The 27,317-nt window shown below is 42.8% G+C and overlaps 1 protein-coding gene across 1 annotated transcript in view; it reads right to left on the bottom strand.

Moving 5' to 3' along the window:
- CAPN6 (calpain 6) overlaps positions 1-27,317 on the bottom strand; it is an 82,001-nt gene that overhangs the window by 53,475 nt on the left and 1,209 nt on the right. Inside the window, exon 2 of the mRNA XM_073358847.1 lies at positions 18,845-19,024. Within this exon, the coding sequence (XP_073214948.1) occupies positions 18,845-19,009 (165 nt within the window). The 5' untranslated portion in view covers positions 19,010-19,024. The remainder of the gene's footprint in view (positions 1-18,844; positions 19,025-27,317) is intronic.

Below are 27,317 nucleotides of genomic sequence, written 5' to 3'. Positions count from 1 at the left end.
GTCTGCTGGAATATGAGGCGGGACATGCAGCAGAGCGTCTGTCAGACTCAGACACGCTGAGATGGGATCAGTGTCACTGCTCTGGATGATCCATCTCTGAACACAAGGAGTAGACTCAGGGATTCTAGCCAGGATAGTGTCCTTTTCACTGGGGTCCCGTAATCAGAAGCCGTAAAACATCAGGGGACAGGAAATAGCTTGCTACTGCTGTCTCTTCCACTCAGGCAATAAAGGCCTTTTTTTCTTCTCTTTGGAGAATATGTTCCCTCAGAGATTAGCTCACAACAGCAGCAGACAAATCACAACGTTAATCTTAAACAAAGGGGGATTATATCGAATACTCTGCTGCCTCTGTGATTTCCCCAGACCACTATGATGATGCCAGTTGTCAGCAGCGATTTACATGGCTAATGTGAGATGCTTTCTCCTAAATGTCAGTTTGATGAAGGAATTTAGTCAGCTATGTTTATAAGGGTCTTGTCTCAACCCCATGCATGAGGTTTTATATCCAGGTAATGCCGACATGTAACTCACAGAAATCTCTGCAGAATGAGATGAAGAAAGACTCAGGAGGGGACAGAATCTGTTTAGGTTGGCAGGAATCACTGGCATTTGTAACCAAAAAGTGAAACGTAGCTTATTGTGAGGGAGGCTAAGGAAATTCTCTGCAAGTTTCCAAACAGGTGTGAACATAAGCAGGCCTCATTCTCATTCACACTAAGGCCACTTTACACTGTAGCTGAGGTGGGTGTGCAAACTTTTCATGCATGGACACAAAATGGGTTGTACACATGCCAGTAAGTAGGGGGAGACCGTAACTTACCTGTCTGCAACCCCACCTCACTTGTACCCACCATCTGCCTAAAATTTTGGTAGATATTCTATGACTGTGGTGTCAAAGTGCCATCAAAGTTAAGGAGCACAACAGTGGTTCTCTCACACACTGTTCCTCCGGAGTGGGGATGATTTTGAATGCAAAGCATTTATTTTATTTTTACATGGTCCCAAGGAAGAGCTTATTTTAACATCAGGAGTTTGCATGCCTGAGCTAGGTCCCAGGAGGTTGATAATACAGACCTTTCAAATTTTCACATTACATTTGAGCACCTGTTATAACAAATGAAAACTTACAGGAGAAGATATAGACTTTGAAACTCAGTCTGCGTCCCTTCTTTTTCCATCAGTGGACAATATTGCCACAGGTGTTGATCCCACATTATTTGGTGAGGGAATTCCTTCCATTAAGATTCCCAAGTCTAACGCTGCCTGACTCTAGTTTTCTTTTATGTTTCGAGGTCATGACACGTGATTATGTAGCTCATTTTCCGCAGATGTTGCCAGTGTAACAACACCTACAGAAATCCACTCCTGGATGAAGAGCTGTTGGCTCAGATGCAATCTGGGAAAGTCCAAAGTGATGCTGGTGGGGAGTGAGAGATTTTTTTTGAAGACTCAGCTGGTACACATTCTTGCCCCTCTATTGAGCACATACATCCCTCAGTCAAAGCAGTGCAAAACATCAGGGTCCTGATTGATTAATCACTGAACCTGGACGATCAGGCAACATCCGTGACAAACAATGGCTTCTTCCACCTCCCTCTTTTGCCCCCTTCCTCCCAAACAAGGACATGACCACAGCAAATGATGCATTTGTCACCTCTTGACTGGATTACTGTGATTCAGGATCTGCAGCTGAATGTGAGAAACTTGTGAAGGCTCCAGATGGTGCAAAATATGTCTCATCTACCATTCAGACTCCTAGGAGCACCTCATGCCTGTACTCTGGTCCCTCCCCTAGCTCCTAATCAGTTTCTGCAGCCAGTTCAAAGCCTTGATCCTGATTTTTGGAGCATTAGAGATCATCAATGCTAAGACAACTGTGCTTCTCTGGGACAATGCAAGTCACTAAGACCGGAATAAAACATACGAGAACCAGAGACAAGACTTTCTGAGTGGTTTTGGACAGAGAAGAGATCAGACTAATCCAGTATAATAAATATTTTCCTCATAACCGGAATGACACTCATGACAATAACTTTATTCCCCTACTACCCCGCCCCTCAAACAAGAAAAACAAAAATAACACCCTTCCCCAAAAGCAAAAACCAGAAATAACCCCCAAGGCTTCCAATAACCAGAGAAGTTAGAAAAGCAAAAGACATGCTCTAGGACAGTGGTTCTCAACCAGGGTTAAATGTACCCATGTGGGTACGCAGAGGTCTTCCACGGGGTACATCAACTCATCTAGATATTTGCCTAGTTTTACAACAGGCTACATAAAAAGCACGAGCGAAGTCAGTACCAACTAAAATTTCATACAAACAATGACTTCTTTATAGTGCTCTCTATACCATACACTGAAATGTAAGTATAATATTTATATTCCAATCGATTTATTTTATAATTATATGGTAAAAATGAGAAAGTAAGCAATTTGTCAGTGATAGTGTGACTGTGACACTTTTGTATTTCTATATCTGATATTGTAAGCAAGTAGTTTTTAAGTGAGGTGAAACTTGGAGGTAAACAGGACAAATCAGACTCCTGAAAGTGGTACAGTAGTCTGGAAAGGTTGAAAGCCACTGCTCTAGAAATCTTACTATGAGAATCTACTTAACCTGGGAGGAACTCAAAATTGTGATGATAGGTGTCAATATAAAAAATTCTAAGGCAGACAGAAAATGACCAAAGTTAGGTTTGGAAAAGAATATTATGATCCAGACTGGTTGTGAGTAGAACCATCAGCTGAACTGTCAAGAACAAAAGCATTGATGATTGATCTGGAAGAATTTCTGGGGATAACTGGAGTAAAGAAATTTATAACAGTAGAAAGAAGAGCAATAAAAAAAAAAAAAAGAGAGAGAGAGAAAGACCATGAAACACAGAGTGGAAACACAGAGAGGGGAACAAAACTAAGGAGATGTTCACATGGATATTAAAATGTCACCTTCTGTTCAGAATTCACCATTCAAAAGAATCAAAAACTTGGGGGGAAATGATGGAAAACATTTGAGAACAAACAATGTTTTAAAGCCTGGAACTATTTGGGTGGATGCCATCTGAATCTTCCTGCTGACTTTCTAAGATACATGGAAGTCCTGTGTGACCTTTCATGGGACACAGTCAACAATTTCTAATCAAACATGAGAAAAATTATGTGGGACTTGGTCAGGTTATCAATTAGAGTGGATCAGAAAAATGTTGTTCTCCCTCCCCTCTCCCAAGTGGAAAATTTTCAACAACCCTCCTTCCCCCTCCTCCCCCACTCCCCATCAACATTTTCAGAAAATTGCAACATTTTAATCACAAAAACAGAAAAACAAGATATTTTTTGTTTTTGACTGAATATTTTTGGTTTTGGAATTTTCAAAGAAAAATTAAAGGTTTTCAAGCAGACCTTTTCCATGGAAGTGTTCATCTAATTGAAAATGCAATTTTCTGTTGGAAAAAGTTTCAGTCAGCCAATATTTGATCAGTCCTATGATTAACTAAAAAATAATCACAAGAACTTACCTGTGTAGGACTCAAGTAATAACTATGTTGTTCTTCTATCAGCACCATCTATGCTGAGCCATTACCTATTATGTCCTGGTAACTGCATCAAGGCCCTTAGGGATTCTAATTATTGCTGTATTTTGATTGGTGCATTATTTATACACATTTAGGGTATTACAGTTGTTAACATCAGTAATGAGAGGACAGAGATGTGAATGATAAATTATACACTTTTGTCTTCACCTGTCCCTGAAACACAGTCTGAATTATTCTATCCTAGTGCAAGCCTTGGAGTGTTTCGTTCTGATGGATGTTTTTTAAAACTCCATTTGTAACTGTTATGACAATTTTTAGGAATCTCCTGTTTTGCTTTTCCACCTTGTCATTGAGGATGAGGCTAAAGTCATTTGCTCATCTGGAACTCTTTCTCTAAGACACTAATTTGTCAATTTTTCAGGGGCAAAAAGAGGACCTACAAGTAGAGACAGAGTGTACACAGGGCCAGACATAAGCCATTAAAACTCAGCATAATCCTTCATCAAGCCCATTTGAATTAGTGTACACACGGGAAAAACTTCAATATTTTAATACACAACTATCCATCTACACATCTTTCACCTGATAGATAAATGGATAGGTAAATGGAGGTTATCTGTTTGAGGAACTACATAGCTAGCTCTTTGTTTTTGTTCAAAAATGAACAGGATTCCATTTTCAGTCTAAATCCTAGAGGTTGGTCCAAACTGGATTATCAAACCTCACCTGTTGGAATTTCAGAAAAAGGAAGATTTGAATCCCCCCAATAAAAAATGCAGCCTTAAGGTTCAGTATCTGTGCTTTTCTGGGGAGTGGTAAAGTGCTGTAGGAAAGCCTTCCACTGACATTTATATAGCACTCTTTATGTGCACGGTGCTGTATACAGTGCCCATCCTCTGGGCAGAGGACTTCATCACAGGTCTAGAGACTGATTCTGAACACTAAATTAGCATTAAGGTTATTTTTTTGGACTGCCACTAAAGTCAAGAACAGGACAAACACTTCATAACCAATAGTCAACAAAAATATCCACATACATTCCAAAGGATAATTTTAAATGAGGAAAGAATGCTTGGTTAAGTGTTGTTGTCACCTTTCTGGGCTTTAAAGCATGGGAAAGACTAGTCCTAATATACAAGAGCAATACCAGGATGCTGCTAAAATCATACACATTTAGTTTTAATTAGTTAAGCTTCCTCTCTCTCACGCACAAAGCTTTAGTCTATTTCTGTCACTCCAGGATAAGATGCAAAGGATAACTCCTTGTGGAACCTTGTTTTATAGCAATGTGGGGAAAAATCTCTATGCGTGGCACTGTATATTTGCTGGTCCTGCTGAAAGGTAGCAAGAATCAACCAACTTCATGAAACCAAATACAAAGAGGCCAGATTCTGATCCCAGTTACCTCAGATTTACACCAGCACAGCCAAGATAAGAATCTGACCTGAGATCATTGTTTTAAACTGTTCTGCTAAGAATTTTAAAGGCTGCTTTTTGGACACCCATTTCCCATTAAAATGAATAGGTAGCAGGCATCCAAACCTCCCAGGTGTCTTTGAAGATCCCATTTTTAAAGTTTATGAATTCTGAGTAGCAAGGAGGCAAAAGTGGGATCTTAGAATTGTGCCAAGGCCAGCCACCTTCTTAAATCCTCAACTCAACCTCATTAAAGTCTCTAATACATTCCAAAGAGCTCTATAGTCCGAATTCCAGTTTCTTCAGCAAGAAAACAAGGCTCAGAAGGGAATGAAGGTTAAAATGCAACTTGTCAAAGAGATACACATAACGAAAAAGTCCTCATTACCCAAAGACCTTGGTTTGGTAGCAATTCACTGTGAATATCATTGAGGGTTTTTTTCCCATCTGGCTGAAAATTACAACTAACAACTTGAAGACAATGCGACTTAATAACAACTGCAACGTATGCGGAATGTCACTGCCATTCTCTGCCATTTGAATGTGCAGTTGCTAGGGTAACGCAAGTGAAGAACATGCTTTAGTATTGCCACATGCATCTCTGGGAGCTGTGCCAACATCTGAGATACGGCAGCTGGGATGGATTTTACATCTTCTTCCCCAGGAGCCACTTTTCCCTTTTACAACTGAAACTAAATCAGCCAGCTTTTGGAAAGCAGCTATTCACAGTTAGAAGAATGGCATTTGTGTTAGAATGATGGATGGTTATAACAGGGCTCCGAGTAATCGGGAACCAAGGACGCCGTAACCCCTTATCAAATCAAGTGTTCTGTGTTGGTAGACTTCATTTACAGGCTTCTATGGAATGCACACCTCATTATGAGTACTCAGGGCCAGGGTACCGAATACACAGGCTAACTAAGGAAGATGGAAAATTTACTGTCATTTAAACGTGCCCAAGATCACATCATATATAGATGCCTACATCAGATATACTTGCCTACGCAATTTCAGCCTGCACGGCAGGACTGTAATATTTCTGCCTAAACCTTCCAATTAGCCCTCTGATTGCCACATTTAATTCTGAAGAAGAGCTCTGTGTAAACTCATAAATTTGTCTCTCTCACCAAGCAAAGTTGGTCCAATAGAAGATATTACCTCATCCATCTTGTCTCTCTCATATAAATAAACATTAAATTTGGATCCCAAACTTTGCACAGTTCCTTAAAGAGATACTGTCAAAGTTTTAGGTCTTAAAGTTTGCTTACTTTAAAGGCTGTTTTGCATATAATTCTTTATACATCTTTTTTAACAGATCCTGCAGGTTGAAGGGGAAAACAAATTACACCAAACACACATCTTGGTTTATTTCCTGACAAAGATGAAAATATGCCTGGTCTACTCTCTTAGCCTATGCGCACAACTGTGTTTATGGTAGGACCTAGAATAAGTCACATGTTTGCATTGTCTCATGGTTGGAGCAAAACGTCCCTTGAGAGAATCTGGAGGTCAAGATCAACATTCAAATCTGCTTTTAACAGAAAGTCAAATTTTGGCCCTAAAGTATTAACCACCCTTTCAGTGCACTTATGGTTAATCGCAGATAATTATTAAGCTAATATTTTGAAGATTTAATAATCCCCGAGGAGCCCCTTTAATTGCCTTACAGGGCAACTAATGTATCAATGTGCCTTTAAATGGCAGTATATGGTCTTATAGTTGTTATACTATAAGTCTCAATGTTTCATGTATCATTTGTGCAGGACAACAATCATTGTGTGAAGCATTATGACCCCTGTGATGCAAGGAAAAGCGGTCACCGGAGCTTTACATTAGATTAGTGCCTGTTAAAGTCCTCTGATGTCCTTTCCCCCCTTTACTTCAGTGCAGTCCACTTCCTCCTTATTTCAGTACCAGAGAACCCCAGTAAGAAGAAGAAGAAAAGAACCATAAACTGGCAGAGGTTGGGTTTCGTACAGCAATCTGCATTCCCAGGCCACATTTGATATTCTCTCCAACGCCTCCATGTGCTGAAAGAAAACAGGCCTGTGATCCAGATAAAAAGATTCCTGAACACTATGAAAGTTCAGCTGAGCTTATTTAGAAATACACATCCACGATCCCAGAGTTGTCTATTCCGCATGTGCTTATAGTTCAACACAGGCGAATGAGGCATCATTTGGGGCTTAGCTGTTTGTATTAATTTGCACATTAGCTGACCACAACTTTCAAAGGTGAAATGCAGATGCTCTTACGGGACTGTCACTAAAAACAATTAAAAGCACTTCCATTGCTTGAGGCTTTGCAGTGATGTGTTTTCTGAACCTATCTGGTATTGTTAGGTCAGTGCAGACAGATGGGAAGCTTTGGGAGTCTGCCAGCTCTGAATCCATCTTTCAGATCAGGGCCCTTTCCCACATGCTCACATGAAACAGACAGGAAGAGGAGGAAGGGCTAAATTCCTTCCACCAACTTTAGACCTGACAAGGTGTTTTGTAAACAAAGGGCACATGGGGGACAAATTGCTGTCAGAACACTAAGCCTACTGTTTCCTCAAAGGGAGCTCTGTAATGTTCCTCCAAAACCAGTCTTGACAACAGGAGGGGCTTCAAATGCCCAAGTCAGCACTCACAACGGGCCAGAGGTTTTATTCACTAGTTGCTAGGATGACTGACAGCCCCTTCCAGCACAGTTACAAGGACCAGCATAATCCTGAGAAAATGAGCACTGGGACAGAGAGCCAGAACTCCCAAGTTCTAATGCCACCTCTGCTGTTTGCTTGCTGTAGAGCTTTGGGCAAGTCACTTCACCTCTCTGCCTGAGTTTGCCAGTCTGTAAAATAGGGACAATACTTAACATGCCTACCTGAGTACCTGGTGTCTGTACAGAACTTTGAACACACGGGGCCTGGCTTTCCCTTCTCTGACACCAGTAGTATGTTGTTGTAACCCCCCTGAAAGCACTGGAATTTCACCCGTATCAAGTTGGGGTTGTGGAGAACTGGGGCCATAAACAAGACAGCAGCTTTTTAAAAACCTAGGAGACCCAAATAGTGAACCATGTTTATGCAGTCCCCAGCCTCGTAGCTAAATATCTGACCCTGGACATGATGGCGTTAATGTGTATTTAATAAAAGAGAGGGAAAATGAATCCATTGTGTTGTTTTGTCTCTGGGACTCACAGTTTCTTGAGAGATGGCAAATAACATCATGGCAACATTCCCAGCAAGAGTCTTTCTGTGTTATCTTCCAGGAAAAGAACCCACACTGTCTTTATAGTGTGCTAAGGCACAGATTATATTCTATTCATTGCTGTGCAGAGCAAAGCAAAAACACTATTTACAACCACACAGTAAACTGCTAGGCCTGAGAAAGGGTCAACTGGGGAAACCCAGAGAAGCAAATTATAGTTTCTCATTCTGGAGGCTCAGACTATCACTTTCCCCCACAAATAATAATTCGGAAAGGAAATCCTATGTATAATCAAGGATGTTCTCTCTTAGCAGGGGAATCATCATTATTATCTGCTTACCACTGACAAAGATAGAATTGGGATTTAATATCCTTTGACAGGAAAGCCTCTGATGATGATGCCTTAAACTTTCTCAACTTTAGTTTAAATAATTAAAAATCCTAAATCACCCCCTCAGGCCAATTGCAGCGTCCATTGGTATTTTCATTAGACGTGAAGTGCCAACTGTTCATTAGAGATTGGTGCTGACCATAACCGCCAAGAGTAGGCAGCATTTCCATCCAACAGCAATGGGTTAGTGTGGGTACAGAGCTGAGGACACACCATACTACCAGTAGGAGGCTGGGAAGAGAATCCCTGTAATTCTCTGGGTTAGTCGAATGCTTCCCACAGAGGACGCTCATGCTTCCCTCTAACTCTACCCCATGCTTCAAAAGCTGGCAGGGAGAATGGAAACTCCAGGTAAACTGAACGGGAGGGGTTGATTTGAATACTACTAGATGGACATTTTTCTCTTTTTTTTTTTTTTAATGGAAGCTAGATTTTTCTTTAAAAAATAAAATCAAAGATTTTCTCAGAACGTTTGTTTCAGTCAGGTTCCCCTCCCCTTATTTTCAGTAAAGAGGTTTGGTTTCAATTTTGTAAAAATAATCCCCCAAATTTGCAAGACATTTTGAAAAAAAAAAGTCAAAATTCCCTGTGAAAGACAACTGGCATGTTCCAACCAGCTCTCCGAGCACACAGACAGCCCCTTCCATTCCAGGATCACAGCACACTTCTGTAACCCTTCTGCCCGTCAGAGTTGGCAGCAACAAGGGCCGGGTTCAATATCTAGGGGATCCATTCCAATAACACAATGCAAACCGGCTCGAGCCCCCACCCAGTGACCTGGGACAACTATATACCACCCCCGCTGGGCGCCTCCCAGAGGCAATACTTCCCCTCTCGCAAGCACAGAGTCTGAGTGTAGCAAAAGCCTTTTAATAACAGAGAGAAACAATGCGGCATTATGTTGGGGAAACACCACCAACAGGATTCACAACACAACCCATGAGCAAAAAAAAAACCACCCCAAGCAAACTGGGGCATGCCCTTTTCCCTTTGGTTCTTGAGTCCAGCAACCCCAAATCACCCAAAGTCCCAAAAGTCCAATGACCCAAAAGTCTCTGTCCCTGGTCAGGGCAGCCGCAGAGTTCGAAAGTTTATCTGCGGAGCTTTACCTCCCAATCTGGGCGGAGATGGGACGGGGGGTAAGAGGCACCTTACATGATCTGAAGCTGACCGCCCCATAGCGGCGCTCCGCTCCGCCAGCCGCCCCACGAACTCCTTCGCTCAGCTCCACGGCCCACAAGCAGCTCCTGCCATCCACAAACTGCTCCGTGTCGAACTGCTTCACCAGCCGGTCCGCAAGGCACTCCAGCCGTCCCGCAAACTGCGCCACAATATATCTTCAGGCTCCCCCACTACTTAACACAACACTCAGTGATTTCAGCTCTTAGGTGAATTCAGCTTGTAGTAGGGGAGCCCCAGTGCTGGTGCACTGTCAGCCCAAAGTGAGCTCAGCAGCCTATAACTAGACTTCTAATGAAATCAAAATTAGCTCTGATATTCCACAGTGGAGAGAGGAGGAAGTGCAATTAGCATGTAAGGCCCTCACCAAGGGGCCCATGCCATCAAGTATTAATACTTGCCCCCAGCCTCTCTCCATTCACAGAGTTTTGGAACCCATGACCCTTGCCTAGCGAGTGCTACTTAGTTGATGGTGAATCCCTCCATCATAACAAAAGGCCACATACAGTTCCAAACACAGTTCCCATAATCAGGGTAATAACAATTTATTCTTCCTGCCCCAATAACAGAGACACTGGGGATCCCACAGCAGCCAAAGTGACCATTTGGGCAGCTATGGTCTCATTCTAGGCGGGGTGGGTGTGCCTATGCAAATGAGATCGGCCCCTGAAGTTCTTTTCCACAACTTGCCACACCTCACCACCAGATGTCAGGGTGGAGCTCATCCTGACACTGCTTACACTTCCGTACATTCAGGGCCGGTGCCTGCCAGGCCCTGATTCCACCTGGGAAGGGAGCAAGCAGCTTCCCCAGCCGTGCATGGCCCACGTAAGAGGCAACCCAAACTGCAGAGCCTACACTCTCATGGCACCCCTAAGGCAGCACATGGGTCAATGGCCCTGGTCCCCCGCTACACTGTCTCATGGAACAGCGCTGGAGCAAGAGTGGGGAGGGAGGGAGCAAGCTTCATGCCATCAAGAGGTGTAAAAGGAAGCATGCTCCTTGCCTGCTGGGGAACTCTGGAAGGCATTTAAAATGCCTCCCACAGATCCCCTGGTGGCACTGTGTCTCTGCTTTGCTCCCAATGCAGGGCTGTGCCTCAAAAGCACAGCTGAACCCTCACTGCTTATGCATCAGTTCCCCCATGAAGTATTAATATCCCCATTTTGCAGATGACAGGGTGATCTATTCTGATTTTCAAAAGCAGCAAGTGCCCAGAAATCCTGTTGATGTCAGTGGAACTGGAGCTGTTGATTGGCCTGCTTTCTTCAAAGGCAAGGATATGCTCAGTCAGCAGACCACGCTGCACCAATGCACTGTAGAGAACAAGGTGCTAGATACGCCAAGTAGAGTTAGACCTTTCTCGTGCAGTGGCTGCCCACCACCAACCAAGTACTGCATTACAGCATGAGCAATGGTTGGGACACTTAATGGGGAAGGCTTTGAGTTACTCCAGAAAATTCTTTCCCAGGTATCTGCCTTAACATAAGAACAGCCCTACTGGGTCAGACCAAAGGTCCATCTAGCCCAGTATCCTGTCTATCCTGTCACCTGCCAATGCCAGGTGCCCCAGAGGGAATGAACAGAACTGGTAATCATCAAGTGATCCATCCCTGGTCGACCATTCCCAGCTTCTGGCAAACAGAGGCTAGGGACACCATACCTGCCCATCCTGGCTAATAGCCATTGATGGACCTATCCTCCATGAACTTATCTAGTTCTTTTTTAAACCTTGTTATAGTCTTGGCCTTCATAACATCCTCTGGCAAGGAGTTCAACTGGTTGACTGTACGCTATGTGAAAAAATACTTTCTTTTGTTTGTTTTAAACCTGCTGCCCATTAAGACACTTGTAAGTCTTGCCCACATAATCAGGGCCTAACTCATTGCCATATTTGGGGTCAGGAAGGAATTTTCCCCCAAGTCAGATTGGCAGAGACCCTGGGGGGTTTGGCCTTCCTCAGCATGGGGCATGGTCACTTGCAGATTTAAACTAGCGTTAATGGTGAATTCTCTGTAACTTGAAGTCTTTAAACTACAATTTGAAGACTTCAGTAACTCAGCCAAAGGAGCTGCACTGACATAGTGCCACTTCTGCACGCAAGTAATGAAAAAACCCAATGCACAGTGCATTGAACAGACTTGCCCTTTTGGCCCTAGATGGCTGATTGGCTGGGGAACCTTTGTATAGAAACCCCAGCTCTCTCTCTCTCTCTCTCTTTGTAAATATGCTGCTGTGAGTTCCAGCCGTCACCAGAGGAGTTGCAGTGTGATACATGGTGCCTTTCATCTCATCAAATTCTTCATCCTCAGGTATAACACTTAACAAGACCATATTGGCTTTCTTCTGCGTCCCAAGGGATGTTTTAAAAAACAGGTTACTAATGGCAATCAGGGTAGCCTGGTACTGCTGCTAATCTGACAGGGTTTTACAAACAGCACACATTAATCTCTCAGGTGCTGATGTGAGGAAGAAAGTGATGGGGAAAATGCCACATTAGAAGGCCTATTTTTAGCAGATCAGAGCAAAACCTCTGCAGAGATATCTCCATAGACATGGCCTCCTTAGCATTAATTTTGCTTAGAAAATGCCAGTGTTTTAGGGATTAAGCAAGGGGTTAGCATTAATGCATGCTAAAAATAGAACACCAGGCTGGCAGTCATGTTTGCATGTCTAGACAGATCCAGGACTTGAGAGTAAAGCTATTACTACTTAGAACTTACATGGCTCTTTTCACAGCCAAAGCACTGTACAAATGTTGGCAAATTCAGCCTTACCACACCCCTGGGGTGTAGGTATTATTAGCCATGTTTTAGGGATGGGGAAACTGAAGCAGGGAGTTGACGTGATTTGCCCAAGGCCATGGAGGAAGTCAGTGTCAAAGCCAGGTTCAGAAGTCAGGTGTTCCTAGCTCCCTGTCCTGTGCTCAGGCTGCAGGCCCATGTCTCTTGCTAAGGTATCTCTACATGGCAATCAAGGGGTTTACCTGCACATGCAGACATGCCTGAGCTAGCTTGAATCTAGCTGGTTCATGTACTGACAGCAGGGAAGCCACAGCAGTAGAGACTTCAGTGCGGAGTAGCCACCTGAGTAATTACCCAGTGTGCCAGGCCGGCTCATACAGCCACGCTGAAGCCTTTGCTGTCGCATCAAGTGCCTCTGCTATTGGTACCCCTGCTAGCTAGATTAATGGCCGCACACGTTGCAATCACATCCCCCGATTGCAGAGTCACCCTGCTCTAAGAAGGGAACTAGGGAGAAGCTCTCTGTGAAGAGGGAAGTCGGGTGTTCTGTGTGTTACTTTATGGTGAGAATGTGAGAACTGGAGTCATCCCACACGGTAGACAGGAGGCCACCTGGAAGCAGTGGAAGAGAAAACTTTGTGTTTTAGCTGGTGCAAAGCAGATTCTGTCCGCTGTGGCAGTGGGTAGAAACAGGCCCCTTGAGGAATTTCTCCAGTGCAGTGGCAACATAGGAACAACTCGAGCAGATCTACACTGTCCTCCTGTGCAGACCCCCCACCTATCATAAAGGCTGAAAAGGCACGATGTGTTTCAGCTAGTCTCTGCTCAGGAGCAGCTCATGGGCAGCCATGCAAGGTTTGGACCAGCCCCTTGGGGCTGTGCTAACTTTTGCCAACCACCACAGTGACCCACAGGCCAGTGCAAAAGGTGGCTTAAAGCACCTTTGAGCTCCAACTCCCGTGCTGTGTCCCCTAGGAAGTGCAGTACAAAGCCTTCCCCTGGATCGTTATCAGATCTTTTGCTCACCTCCAGGGAAACAGAATGATTCCGTTCCCATCCCTCTCGACACTGAAGCATTGTCCTCTTTGTATTAATTCATTTCTTTGTGTTTCAGTCAGTGCTTTCATAGCATTTCCCTTCTCTCCTTTTCAGAGAAGAGGGGAAACCCCCAATAAACAGGAGAACACAGAATAAATCCTTGGAACTTCTGCACCAAACTTATTGCACTTAAGGATGAAAACACTATATGGATCCAACTACAGAGTTTCCACACTCCGCTGCCCGGTATCTGTCCAAATATAACCCAATTACATTTTCCATTGGAAAGCCATATGGTTCAGCAGAGTTGAAAATTATTTTAATTCCCTCTGAATTATTTGCTCATGTCCTACTCTGAATAGTTTCAGGAATGCAAAATTAACAAACCATAACCCCCACCGCAAACTGACTAACGAACCCAAATAAAATAATATCAGCAACTCAAACCATACAGGTTTCAGAGTAGCAGCCATGTTAGTCTGTATCCGCAAAAAGAAAAGGAGGACTTGTGGCATCTTAGAGACTAACAAATTTATTTGAGTATAAGCTTTCGTGAGCTACAGCTCACTTCTTTGGATGCATTCAGTGAAAATACAGTGGGGAGATTTATATACATAGAGAACATGAAACAATGGGTGTTACCATACACACTGTAAGGAGAGTGATCACTGAAGGTGAGCTATTATCAGCAGGAGAGTGGGGCGAGGGGGGAGCCCTTTTGTAGTGATAATCAAGGTGGGCCATTTCCAGCAGTTGACAAGAATGTCTGAGGAATGGGGGCAGGGGAGGGGGAGGGGGGGAATAAACATGGGGAAATAGTTTTACTTTGTGTAATGACCCATCCAGTCCCAGTCTCTATTCAAGCCTAAGTTAATTGTATCCAGTTTGCAAATTAATTCCAATTCAGCAGTCTCTCGCTGGAGTCTGTTTTTGAAGTTTTTTGTTGAAGAATTGCAACTTTTAGGTCTGTAATTGAGTGACCAAAGAGATTGAAGTGTTCTCCAACTGGTTTTTGAATGTTATAATTCTTGACGTCTGATTTGTGTCCATTTATTCTTTTACGTAGAGACTGTCCAGTTTGACCTACGTACATGGCAGAGACACATGATGGCATATATCACATTGGAAGATGTGCAGGTGAACGAGCCTCTGATAGTGTGGCTGATGATGAAAGCTTATGCTCAAATAAATTTGTTAGTCTCTACGGTGCCGCAAGTACTCCTTCAAACCATACAGCATGTCAGCAGCAGCTAGAAGAGAACAATGTGACATTTGGTTCCTATTAAGGCAGATTATTATTAAGGCAGATACTAATAAAATAACCTAGGAGCAGTCATCAGTACAAATGACGAAGTGGGACTGTTCTTAATGTTTCCTCTGAATAGTGTGGGGGTGCCTCAGTTTCCTCTAGGCAGTTCTTAAGTATCTAGGGGGTGGAATAAGGGTGTATGATCATTGCAGAGCCCTAGAGGGCCGGTGTGTGCAGGAGTCTGGACACAGAGAATGGCCGACACCATGTTTCCTGGCAACTGATGGCCTGGGCCCTTCCCCCCCTGCAAGGTGAGAGCTGAAGGGTTGGAGAACAAAGGAATCAAGTGACCTCCTGGCCCGGGAAAGGAACAAAGCCCAGAGGAGGAGGGGCTGGAGGGAGTTTCAGTTTGGGGCTGGCTGGGACATGGAGTGAAGTGCAGACGTGGTTGTCTGGCTCACTGCCCCCCAAAATGGACCCAGCTGAGGGGTCCCGTTCTCTGCACCTGCAAGCTCTGTTTTAGACCATGTTCCTGTCGTCTAATAAACCTTCTGTTTTACTGGCTGGCTGAGAGTCACGTCTGAATGCGAAGTTGGGGTGCCGGACCCTCTGGCTTCCCCAGGAGCCCCGCCTGAGCGGACTCGCTGGGGGGAAGCGCACGGAGGGGCAGAGGATGCTGAATGCTCCGAGGTCAGACCCAGGAAGGTGGAAGCTGTGTGAGCTGTGTGTCCTGAAGACAGGCTGCTCACAGAAAGGCGACTGCCCCAGAGTCCTGACTGGCTTCATGGGGAGCAGTTCCAGAGCATCGCCCAGGGACTCCGTGACATGTGTCCATTTATTCTTTTACGTAGAGACTGTCCAGTTTGACCTACGTACATGGCAGAGACACATGATGGCATATATCACATTGGAAGATGTGCAGGTGAACGAGCCTCTGATAGTGTGGCTGATGATGAAAGCTTATGCTCAAATAAATTTGTTAGTCTCTACGGTGCCGCAAGTACTCCTTCAAACCATACAGCATGTCAGCAGCAGCTAGAAGAGAACAATGTGACATTTGGTTCCTATTAAGGCAGATTATTATTAAGGCAGATACTAATAAAATAACCTAGGAGCAGTCATCAGTACAAATGTCTCTGTGTTAATTGGTTTCAGAGTGGTAGCCGTGTTAGTCTGTATCAGCAAAAATAAGGAGGAGTCCTTGTGGCACCTTAGAAACTAACAAATTTATTTGGGCATAAGCTTTCGTGGGCTAAAACCCACTTCATCAGATGCATGGAGTGAAAAATACAGTAAGAAGAATATATATTATAGCACATAATATAAGCTTATGCCCAAATAAATTTGTTAGTCTCTAAGGTGCCACAAGGACTCCATTATTTTTTCTGTGTTAATTGCAACCTGTCAGGCAACAGTGACCCTTTTAAAAACGTCTAAGGCTCAAGTGAAGTCCCGTCCCTATGGAAATCCATGGCAAAGCTTCTATCAACCTCAGTACAGCCAGGACGTTGTCCCGGTCTCCATAATCCGTAAAGAAAAAAGAAAACCCCCATTTGCTCAGGCTAATATTTTTTCCAGGGGCCCTGATAGTGCTGAACCTGAGACATATATCAGCAGGAGGGATGAGAAAGCGGCCTGCTGACATTTTCACACCCAACTTCAGAAGGCTCAGAGGAGAGGGAAGACTCCACAAGCCCCCTTTGGGGGTGGCGTCCCCTCTACCACAGTATTGCAACCCCCTTCCTTTCCATTTCATTTCCCGTCAGACACATTCTACTCCATTATAGAGATGGATTCTCTGCGATTTCTCAGGCACCTCTCTGTAGAGCAGTATCCCTTTCAGTAGTGTGAGCCCTACAGTGAGCCTCCTATTTCCTATTGCAGCAGCCAGCCGAGCAGCAGTGTATGTCTGGAGCGAGGCTCTGTTTGCTTGTAGCTAGTTAGTCAACACCATTCTTTGGAACCCAGCTGTGTCCTTGAGAATTCCACAGATTCTGAAGGTTTTGCAGAGAGTCCGGATGCAGCTCTTTTAATTGAAGCCCAGATCAGTTCTCTAGGAGAGGGTGGTACTTCGAAGCAAAGGGATTTGCTATGTACCAATGAGGGGAAGCTGCTGCAGGCTGCTGAGCGCTCTCCACGTGTTCTGAAGTCAATGGCAGTTGAGGGTGCTCGGAAGCTTTCAGCATTGTTCCTATAGTGAGATTATAGACTATGGTGATACCATTAGCTCCTGGCTACCTGCTGCCCCATATACCCCAGCGGATGAGATGATGTCTCTCCTCATTCCTATTCCTTTGTCCCCTCCGCCATCCCTGAGAAATAAGCTGTATGAACTACCATGCTTCAGTGTATAAATCAGCTAGCTAACCACCTGGTGTTAGGAGGAAATTTCCCCTTTTGGACAGATTATTCTATAACTTTCCTCTAGGGGTATTTTCCCTATAGAACTTAATGGGGCTTGAGAGACATTTCTCTAAAACCCACACACCTAGAGAGTTATATTAAGAACATAGTAGAGTTCTTTTCTACAGGTTATTTGAACCACCCTGTAAAACTCTCTAGTGGGAAAAATAAATGTCAATTCCGTCGGAAAGTTAAAAAAAAAAAAAAAGTGTGTGTATGCATGTGCATAAATAAAATTTTCTACCAAATTTTCTGTAGGGGGCTGCACCTTCCTTTGAAAAAATGTAGTACTGGACACTGTCAGAAACAGGACCCTGGATTAGATGGACCCTGGGTCTCAGTCCTTATCTTCAAAGTACTTCATGGCCTGGGCCCCTGGCCCAGAGTAACAAAAAGATCATCTAAAGCTCTGGGACAAAGACCATAGTCAACAGATGTGCTACTCTGGCACAATGGAACTCTCTAGAAGAAGAGTAAAGCTTGTCTGTGCAGGAGACAGAACTTCTCCAGAGGTAGCCTGAGACTGTGGAATTCACTCCTCCAAGAACTAAAGACTATCATAAACCTCACCGTCTTCCACAATGTGCAACGGGCCGTTTTTTGACCTTGCCTTCTCTAATACAAGCACATAGCAACAAGTATATTTATAATAAAAATAATACCTTACCAAAAAAAGACACTCCTCTACACACGCTTTTCCCTCTGAGGAGAGGATGAGAGAAACAACATGTGACAGATGTGTAGTCATGTTGCTTAATGCATTACTGGAAGATACTCAGCTACTTAGACTTCTATATTATGGTATAGAAACAGATATAGAATTGAATGCTGTATGGCAATTCTTATGCTGTATGGGGATTCCAGAAGCGACAGATAATGAAGTGTGTTATGTTCGTGGCACACAAACAGATGTTATATAAAATACTCTTGCTGGAAAGTTGCAACATAACACTACTTTCTTTTTAAAATCCAGAACCTTACACACAAGAATCAAAAACAGAGAGAGAGAAAGCAGGCTGTTCCCTAAAGCAGAGAGGCACAAATCATGCCACCTTCCTGTAGGCTGGCACATTTCCCTACAGAGCCCCCTAGCCTGAAAGGAGGACCAGAAAACCCCTTACAAACTTAAAAGCAATTGCTTGTAATTTTGGTAAAGTTTTCAATACATCACAAATTGAAACCATGATTGACCAAGTCTGTCACATTATTGTACTACTTCTGTCAGCAAAGTAGTCCAAAAAGGGACTTCTCTGCAGACTGACCCAGGTAATTAATATTTTACTCCAAGAACATACTACTGTATTGAGTGATCTGTTACAGATAGAGTGTTTTCAGTGAATTCAGAGAATATTGATTTAAATGGAACTAAGATTATAGTCACCTCATATTTCTGGTTTTATATTAGAGAGTTATCAACCATAAAAACACAATTAGTCATGCACAGCATTTAGTTTACATTGTGTCTTTCTATACTAAGGCATTATTGTAGTCTGGACAGCAATTTGATGCAGGAAGTCTGTTGTCTCTACCTTACAACTGTATGAAATAAATGGGGGCAGGAGGTGCAGGACAGGGAGGAGAAGAATTGTTTCGTAAATTATATTTTACCCCTGAAGGGTAAATAGGAATTAAAAGGATTCTATTAACCTTGCAGATGAGTAGCACAAACTGGGCTCCATTCATCACGAATGGTGTAAATTACCTTTGGCCGCTTCCATTCCACTCTTCCAGGGGGGCACCTGTTGTAGAAAAGGGATTCATCCGATGCCGGAAACTCAGGATCTTCAAAGAGTCGTCTTTGTTTGATGCACTGCTGCTTGAGTTCATGATACTTCTGACCTTTGAAAGATTTCACTGATGAAAACATAGTCCTCTGTCCAGCCTAGATTAAGATTAATAGTTTGTGTAAATTTGGAACCCACTTTAGAGTGTTTTAGAGATTCCCCCCTCGTCATGCTCTTAAAACAAACAGATTGCAGAACCAGTAGTTCTGGGCAAAATTATAGACTGATGTCAGATAAAAGGTGGATTACAAATTAGATTAGGCTGGGGTTAGATCATGAAGTCTTAAAAGGATTTATCTTTTCGCATATTACACAGGCCCTAATTTTTGAGTAGGAGAGAACTCTGAGGATGCATCTCATCAGGAAGAATAATGAAGAAGATTCTGGACAGAGCAGGTGCATGGCATTTCCTTCTTGGCACATGGTTCTAGGGTTCTTGGAAGGTAAACTCTGAACAGAGTGGGTGTGTGCTCCCAAACTAGAGTACCTGGGAAGGTTTTTGTCTCCTTTCCATCTGGTGGGATTCAGAGTCATAGGATTTAAGACTAGAAGGGACCACCAGATCATCTATTCTGACTTTCTGTATATCACAGGTCACTAAACACCACCCAGCACCCGCACCTTAACCCCAACAACTGAAATGAGACCAAAATATTACAGCCTACAGGAGACTAGATTATGATATGCTACAGGGAGGGACTAGGAGGGACCGAGGTGCCCCAGGCCATCACAATGGCAGGGAGATGATTAAATAAGAGATACCCAGATAAACCTGGAAAGTGACCATACAAGACCATTCCAAGCAGAGTGTGTTTGTAATCACCCGCTCCTATCTCCAATAGCCAGGTAGAAAATGGGGCCCGCTAATTGACTTCTATGCATGAATAGTGAAGAATAGAGGTGGGTGAAGACTGCAACACAATTTCCACAAGAAGCTATTTGAATTTTTAAAGGAATGTGCTTTGGCTGTTTTTGCTTTTTCCAGATATTTTAGTAAATTGATTTTCCTGACAGCAATGTTCATAGAAGCAGCAGGTATTTGAAAATATTGGTGGAAAGTGAATAGGAAACTTGCTTTCTGTGTTTGCATTGATTCTAAGAGTTATGACTATGCAATTAGGTAACACAAACATGCCATGTGATTTAGGTGACCAATCACACAGCTCAAGTATTATATTTGCAGTAAACCTAATGGTAAATGGTAATAGTAAATGCTACAAACCAGGAATTATTAACAGAAATTATTCAGGATTGTCTATGGCTTTTATAACATTTTGCCAGACCCATTTTCTACACAGCCAGGCTGCTGGAGAGAAGAGGGGGTGATTACGAACACACTCTACTTGGAATGTCTTGTATGGCGAATCTTTGCCTTTTCTTTCCCCCATAGTTTCAGGGCCACATCCTCCTCTTTCCCTGACATGATCGGCAATAATAAAAATACTGTCACTGAAGTAGAGGATACTGTGTGTGTAAAACATCCTTGTAGAGTATAGGAAGCAATAACATGCGACAGGGCATGCAATTACAGTTAGAGCTGGGCAAATAACTGATTGATTGGTTATGGGGCAAAAACGCAAAAGCCAAAAAAGTTTCATTTCAGGTTGAACAAGATGTTCTGTTTGACCTGAAACGTTTCATTTCATTTCAGGTTTTCTTACCATTTTACGATTGTTAAAAATAAAATTGAAGCAAAAATTTTAAATGAATAAACATTTTGAATTAAAAAAACCATCAAAACATTTAATTTTGAAAATGTCAAAACAAAACATTTTGACCTTTTTGGAAATTTTCTTCTTTTTTTCCCCCAAGCTTAAACCATTCAGTGAATTTGATATGAGTTTGCAAGATGTGTTGATTGTCTCAAATATGCATTTTTCAGTGAACAAAATTTTCATCTGAAAAAGTTCACCCAAGTCTAATCAAAGTATCAGAATGATCTTCTTTAGGTGTTAGCACCTTCACCCACTGGAGTGGAAGGAACAATCTGATGTCAGATGTGTATCCTCCATTGTTGCATTTATTTGCACATGGACTGAAGCCAGAATCTGGCCCAAAGGTGTAACTAAACATGGCAGATTTTCTTTAGATCTGTATTGATGTTAGTTAGTGTATGTGGAAAGGCGCAGCAGAGACTGGGTGACTACCCTGCACGAGAAAAGTGATAGACCATGATCCTGTATTTCTTTTCCATTCTAGCTCTCTTGGGCCAAATCCTGAAGTGCCTGCTTAATAAATTCTCCGTCTTTACTAAGGCAAAACTCCCATTGACAACAAATGGGAGTTTTGCATAAGTATAAAGACTTTGGGGGAAATCCTGGCCCCACTGAAGTCAATGGACGTATTTCAAATCCCTTCAAGATTAGACCTTTTACCACCTATGTGATTCAAAGAGGAAGATATTTCCTTATGTTAATACAAACTGCCTTCGAGCTCAACAGTATGTATATTGGCTGTTCAGGGGCGAAACAGCTCAGTGCTACTGTATCCTTCTAAACAGTTTCCCTTTTCTTAAGGGCAATTCTCTTCTCATTAATGATCCTGAAAGAAGATACCCTACTTGGCAGTTGGTCTCCAAAGACCAGGAATATTAAGTAGATTTGCTTCTTCCCCCCCAGCCCCTGCCTGCTTCAAAGTCAAGTGCAGAATACTTCACCAATTAAAAAAAGAGAGCGAGAGCTGAGAAAAATTAATTACTCTAATTTGAATGGAATAGAGATAATTACCTCATAATAACACTCACTGACGTTCTCTCATTAAAAAGTCTCCACTGGCGGACTAAGATCCCAAACTATGAGTCTATTTGCAAGATACGCTTGTTTTTAAAATTGTTCCAGGGGGATAAGGTTTTCAACTTGTCATTGCATAATTCACAGAGCTAGGTTTTTAATGACTTTACCCATCCCCCCTCTTGGTGTGCTGTACTGGATGGGAATTCCAATCCTTTCAGGATTAAAATCCGGCTCCAACTACTACACAAGAGTTTATATTGCAGCAATGTATAAAAGCAGTCATACAATAAAGAACATAGTCTAACCAGTAGCTGCCTAGCTGGCTGGGTCTACAGGGCAGCGGTGTTGGAAGGAGTCAGTTTTGCTAGTTATTAGGCATACTAGTGAGGAAGCCCAGGAGTTAGGCTGTAAGCCTGAAATTTGGGAGTCACTCGTACAATTCTCTGCTACGGACGCCCTGTGTGGCCCCGGGCAAGTCATTTAGAGCCAGATCCTAAAGGTTGAAGCCTGGATCCAACTGATTTCTGCTACTTCAGTGAGGGTAAAACATCCACCTTTGAGAGTATGTTCCCTAGCTGTACTTCCCTACCTTGCAGGGGCATTGTGTTGTGACGATAACTATATTAAAGATAGTGAGGTGCTCAGATACGACAGTGACTTGGGGAGGGAGGGAGGAAACAGATGATATTGCCATGGGCCAAAGGATGTTGTTTCAACAGCGTATCCCCTAGTCCCTTGGTAAGCTACTATAAAATATTTACACCTTACACTGCTGGCACTTACTGGACTTACAAGCAAATACAGCAAGGCTTGGCAACCTCTTCGGTGTGCCTTGGACTAGGGCTCAGTACGCTGTCATGTGATGAGAAACATCTGTGTAATGCTGGCTAATGACTGGTCCTAAAATATATGACTACAATTTGAGAACCTCCTCAGCATTGCTATATAGGCTGGGCTGCAGCAAATAAAGAAAGCAAGTCCTTCAGACAGAAAAATCCTGCAGGTCAATTGACTCTAGTAAAGCTATCCCCCCTTTGGCTTTATCAAGTTACAGTGGTGCTCTTTACTTTTACTTCTTTAGACTCTCCAAGCTAAGCTTCCAGACAATGGAATGTCAAGCCTCATTCACTTCCCTACCCAGTACAACACAAACAAGCAGCAGACCTGAAAGCTTATTCGGAGAGGTGCTGGGCACCCACAACTCCTGTTGAAACCGACTGGAATGGAGGATGCTAAGCACCTCTCAGGAACTAGCATCAGGGTTGGAAGACTTTTTCTAAACTGTTCCTTTCCAGGAGATTTTGACGGGAATAAACTCATCAGCACAAACAGTGAAGATAGTCTAGGCAGTTCTCCTTTCTGATAAGATCCTGCTCACATGGCCCCTTCCTTATTTTAACTGCAAGAGAACAGTATTATTTGATTTTTACTTACAATTACTATCTAGCCACACTTCCCCAGCTGGAGCGAGAGTGCAGAGCTAAATCACATTCAGCATAGCTGCAAATAGAGTCCTGGCACCATCAGTAGTTCTAAAATTAAAGGGCCATCAACCTGAAATCCAATCTGTTTAAGGAGACTTAAGAACAGTTTCAGGCACTATCCCTCTGAGTGCCCCTCCTGAGTTTTAAGGTTTTACAATAACCTTTTTTTTTTTAAGTTTCTGTGCCCTGGTGCTGTGTAGAAGACCCACAAAAACAAAACCAGAAAGCTCACTAACTGCTCATGCAGGGAAAACAGTCAGAATTATTATACACAAAGCAAAGTCAAATGCACACAGTAAACATGCTGAAAATAATGGAGAAAAATATTTCTTTGCTGATCTGCTAGTTTTGGTCATCACAGGTGTGACTAAGTAGTCCCATGTAGGTTAGAATGTTTCAGAAAGAAGTGTGATTTTTAAATGATGTCCTTTAAGCACAGATATCCACAGCGGGTGTGTTTTGCTGTCTACAAGCATATCTTCTTTTTATAGCAATGAAGTTGCAGTGAAGTCACAAAGGCTGTTTTCATCTTCATAAAAATAAGCACAAAGTTGCTTTTCAATTCTGCAGGCCAACATATCTCTGAGAGGCTGCAACAATCACTGCCTTCTAAACTGGATCTATCTTCAAAGAGAGGGGCCTGATTTACTGGAAATGCATTTATTTCATTATATATCCAGACAGACTGTTCTGTACACAGAATTAACAAACACGTGCTTCCACATAAAAGCCAACACAAAAAGGGAGAATTTTTAGCCACATATATATTGTATTTGTTCTGCAATTGTGCATGGTTTTGGATAAGAGTTCTCTCTCCTTCCAGCTGAATCCTATAGTGAAGACCACAGAAGACAGACTTAGGACAACAAACCCCTCATCCCCCACCCCCGTCTCAAAATTTTTTTATTCCATGCTCCATTAAGCTTTTTGAGATGACCTTCATGAACTTCCCTCATCCGGCTGGTGGAGGGGGCTTAGCTGGTAGGGATGGATATGTGAATAGCATCTGTGCAGGGCTGCAGAACTTTTAAGGAGTTGGGCTACTGGAACTAGACCGCCATTGCACTCAGATTTTAAATGAGTTCAATCATTTTTCACAGCCCAAGTCAAGATTTTCAGTTTGTTTCATCCACCCCACCCCACCCCCATTTTTAGCTATGCTTGTGTAGCCTGCTAGATATTTTGTGCCAAAAACTTTCTTTGTTCCTTTGACTACTCCTGTTTAAAAAACAAAGAATCTCACAAGCAATGAGCAAGCAAAGTAAAAAGCCAGCTATTTGATTGAGATCAAACATACCCTTTTGGTATTTTAGTCAACATGCATCTCTTCCTGGTAGCATGCACTCCAAAAACTCACTTCACAACGACTAGACCAGTAAACTAGTTTTGCAGCCAGAAGCTTTAAATTACTGCTAGCTCTGAACTACTTCCCTGAAAGATTCCTAATGTAAAGAGGTTCCAGGAAACAAGGAAAAGAATTTTACAGTGCTTTGTTTCTATTTGCTCAGATTTAAGGGCTTTATAAAGTGATGGTTTTTCAAGTCTGTACTAACAGCCTGGCTAAATTCAAAGCAGTTGTGAAATCTGTACTTTGCTCAGAACCATTTTGAAGAGAAACATTTTCATATGTTTGCTGACTTGCCAAGTTATATTACATGATCTGAGTTCTGCTGGTAGCTAAATTGACCTGAAGCATTATCCCTTTTCTTGTCCAGCAGTAAGTCACTCTGTTAGAAAAGAAAATTGAAAAGAAAATATGTGGTTAACTATTAGATAGCTTGGTACTTTCTTAAGCATGTGAAGGTTTCTCTATCCAAAACTAGCTTTTAGTTCAGTAGAAGAAATGTTGTAAGGGAAAGACACACGTGAGTGTAAGGCTGTGTAACCAAATAAACCAATAGGTGCCAAGCATTTTTAGTTGCACAGTTATGGCAGTCCTCTTGCTGTATGTCTACAAAGGGGAAAACTAGCTACAGTGTCTTGCCTTAAACTTTCTAGTGAGAATATTTGTCCTTTATCCTGTATATTCAGACCAACTGGGGAAATACAGGAGAGGGATGGTACTATGCAGACAACAGCACCAGGCCAGAGGTAACCAGATGGGACTGGCCATTACCAAGGGAAACAGCAACAACTGCTATCAGTAGATGGTGTCAGGGACTCTAGTGAACTTTCCATTTGCAGCCAGATTTAATTCTGAAGGTGAAGAAGGACATGAGCACATGCATTTTCTGGTACTGGGAGGTACCAAAACTAGCAACAGCTCTGCCACAGCTACATTATGATGTTCTAATGAAGCTTTTCTTTTTGATCACACTATGACGATGTATGATTTCAAAAGGAATTATTTGGGGAAAGGTCTGTGGCCTGTCTTATAAAGGCAGTCAGACTAGGTGATCACAATGGTCCTTTCTGGCCCTATTAATTTGCCCCTACACTGACTATGGACTGGGAGCTAGGAGAAAGGAGGCTTATGTTACAAAGAACACTATAGTTTGAAGGGTAACTGAAGCTTCATGGCCCAAGTCCATCCTTGATGTGACTCCATCTGCTTCACTGAAGTTCTGCAAGAATGAATTGGACCCTATAGCTTGTTTTATGGTTTATATTCATGTGATACACCCTGTCTGAATATTTTTTTAATGAACGCAGCTGGAGGGAATTTTTCAGCAGTGGGTGAAGCGATTCCTAAGGGCTAGACTGTGACTTGTACTACAAGTATTATTATGTTCCTTCACAGGCTACCCAAACTGGGGTTCAGGTCTGCAACAATAAACAGGGCTTCTTGCCTGCTTATACCTTCCCTGGAGAAAGTGGATGGGGAGTAGATGGGGGAATGGGTGGAGCCTTGGTACCATGCCACTACTTGTTACTGTGGAGTGGGTAGTAATTTACTTCTGGAACTGGCCAGCAGTAAATTAATCTCTAGGCTCAAGGTGAAAGCAGGGATGGAAATTTGAATCACATGTATGCCAGGGAAGCACAAGCCCTCCCAGGGCTACTCCTGGGGAGATGGAGTTTATGCACAATCTCTTGGTCAGGCAGTGTCTGAAGTCACAACCTAGCTGTATACACAGCTGGCAAACATTTGGAGATCCTTCTAGATGAAATGTGCTATATAAATGCAGGAGAGTACAAAAGTGGCCCTAGGCTACATCTGTGCAACCCTATCATCTCTGGATTATGTCATCAGTTACAAATTTGTAAACTCACTTCATGCTAATGAGGTTACTCAAGTGCTTCAGAGCTGAGCTGAAGATAATAGGGCTCCTCAGGTGTAGCTAAGGACCTCTATTACTGGTGATGATGCACAAGGTGGAAGGAACCCAGCTGAATTCTCAAAGCCCAGACTGAGTTTCCAGGGCTGGCCATTAGAAAACAAAAATTTGAATTTGCAAACCAAGTAAACTCCACACGTGTCAAAAAAGAGTTGGCGATTATGGAACTCCATGCTGCCACTCTTTCAGTCACAGCCACTCTGAGTCCCTCCATGTGTGAAGGAGTAGAAGGATCTAGAAGAGCTTGATTCAGCAGAAGAGTTGGGCACATTTTAGAAAAGGATGGTGCATGAATCAAAGCTACATGGGGGGGGGGGGACCAGCACATTTCTGCTGTTCATGTACACATGCGGACACACAGAATTCACTTACCATTGTATCCCTTCTAAGGCAAATGCACTGCATCTATTCTCACGTATGGAGTACCTTCTTAAAAGGAATATGTATACCTATGATCATGTTTTGTGTATGCATTGGTGACATTTTATCCATTTTAAAGCTACATCAGAATGTACACATAGTAGTAAATATTATAGACATACATTTACCCAAGTTTGAGTCTTAAGGAGATTATACAAGCATTTTTCTTGTCCTACTTCTCAGGTATTCAGAAAGTAGGAGCGTAGCATGCTAATCTCCGCTCACGAAAAAATACAGCTGAGATACTTTGTATTTTTGTCTCCTGTTGTTTTCTCTGAAGGGGCGTAGCCCCAAATCACACCCAGTTTGGTGCCTCGCACATTATGTAGAGCCCAACTCTATTAAATTATTCCTAACAACCCGTCCTTTAAACAGATCAGCAGAGTAATTCCCTTTTTACAGATGGGAAAATTAAGGCATGAAGGTCCAGATACTTAAAAATACCTTGGTGCCTAACTCTCATTGGTGCTTTTGAAA

The sequence above is a fragment of the Lepidochelys kempii genome, chromosome 9 (assembly GCF_965140285.1).
Source record: "Lepidochelys kempii isolate rLepKem1 chromosome 9, rLepKem1.hap1, whole genome shotgun sequence".
NCBI classification, from domain to species: domain Eukaryota; kingdom Metazoa; phylum Chordata; order Testudines; family Cheloniidae; genus Lepidochelys; species Lepidochelys kempii.
This window is presented reverse-complemented; position numbering and strand designations above follow the sequence as displayed.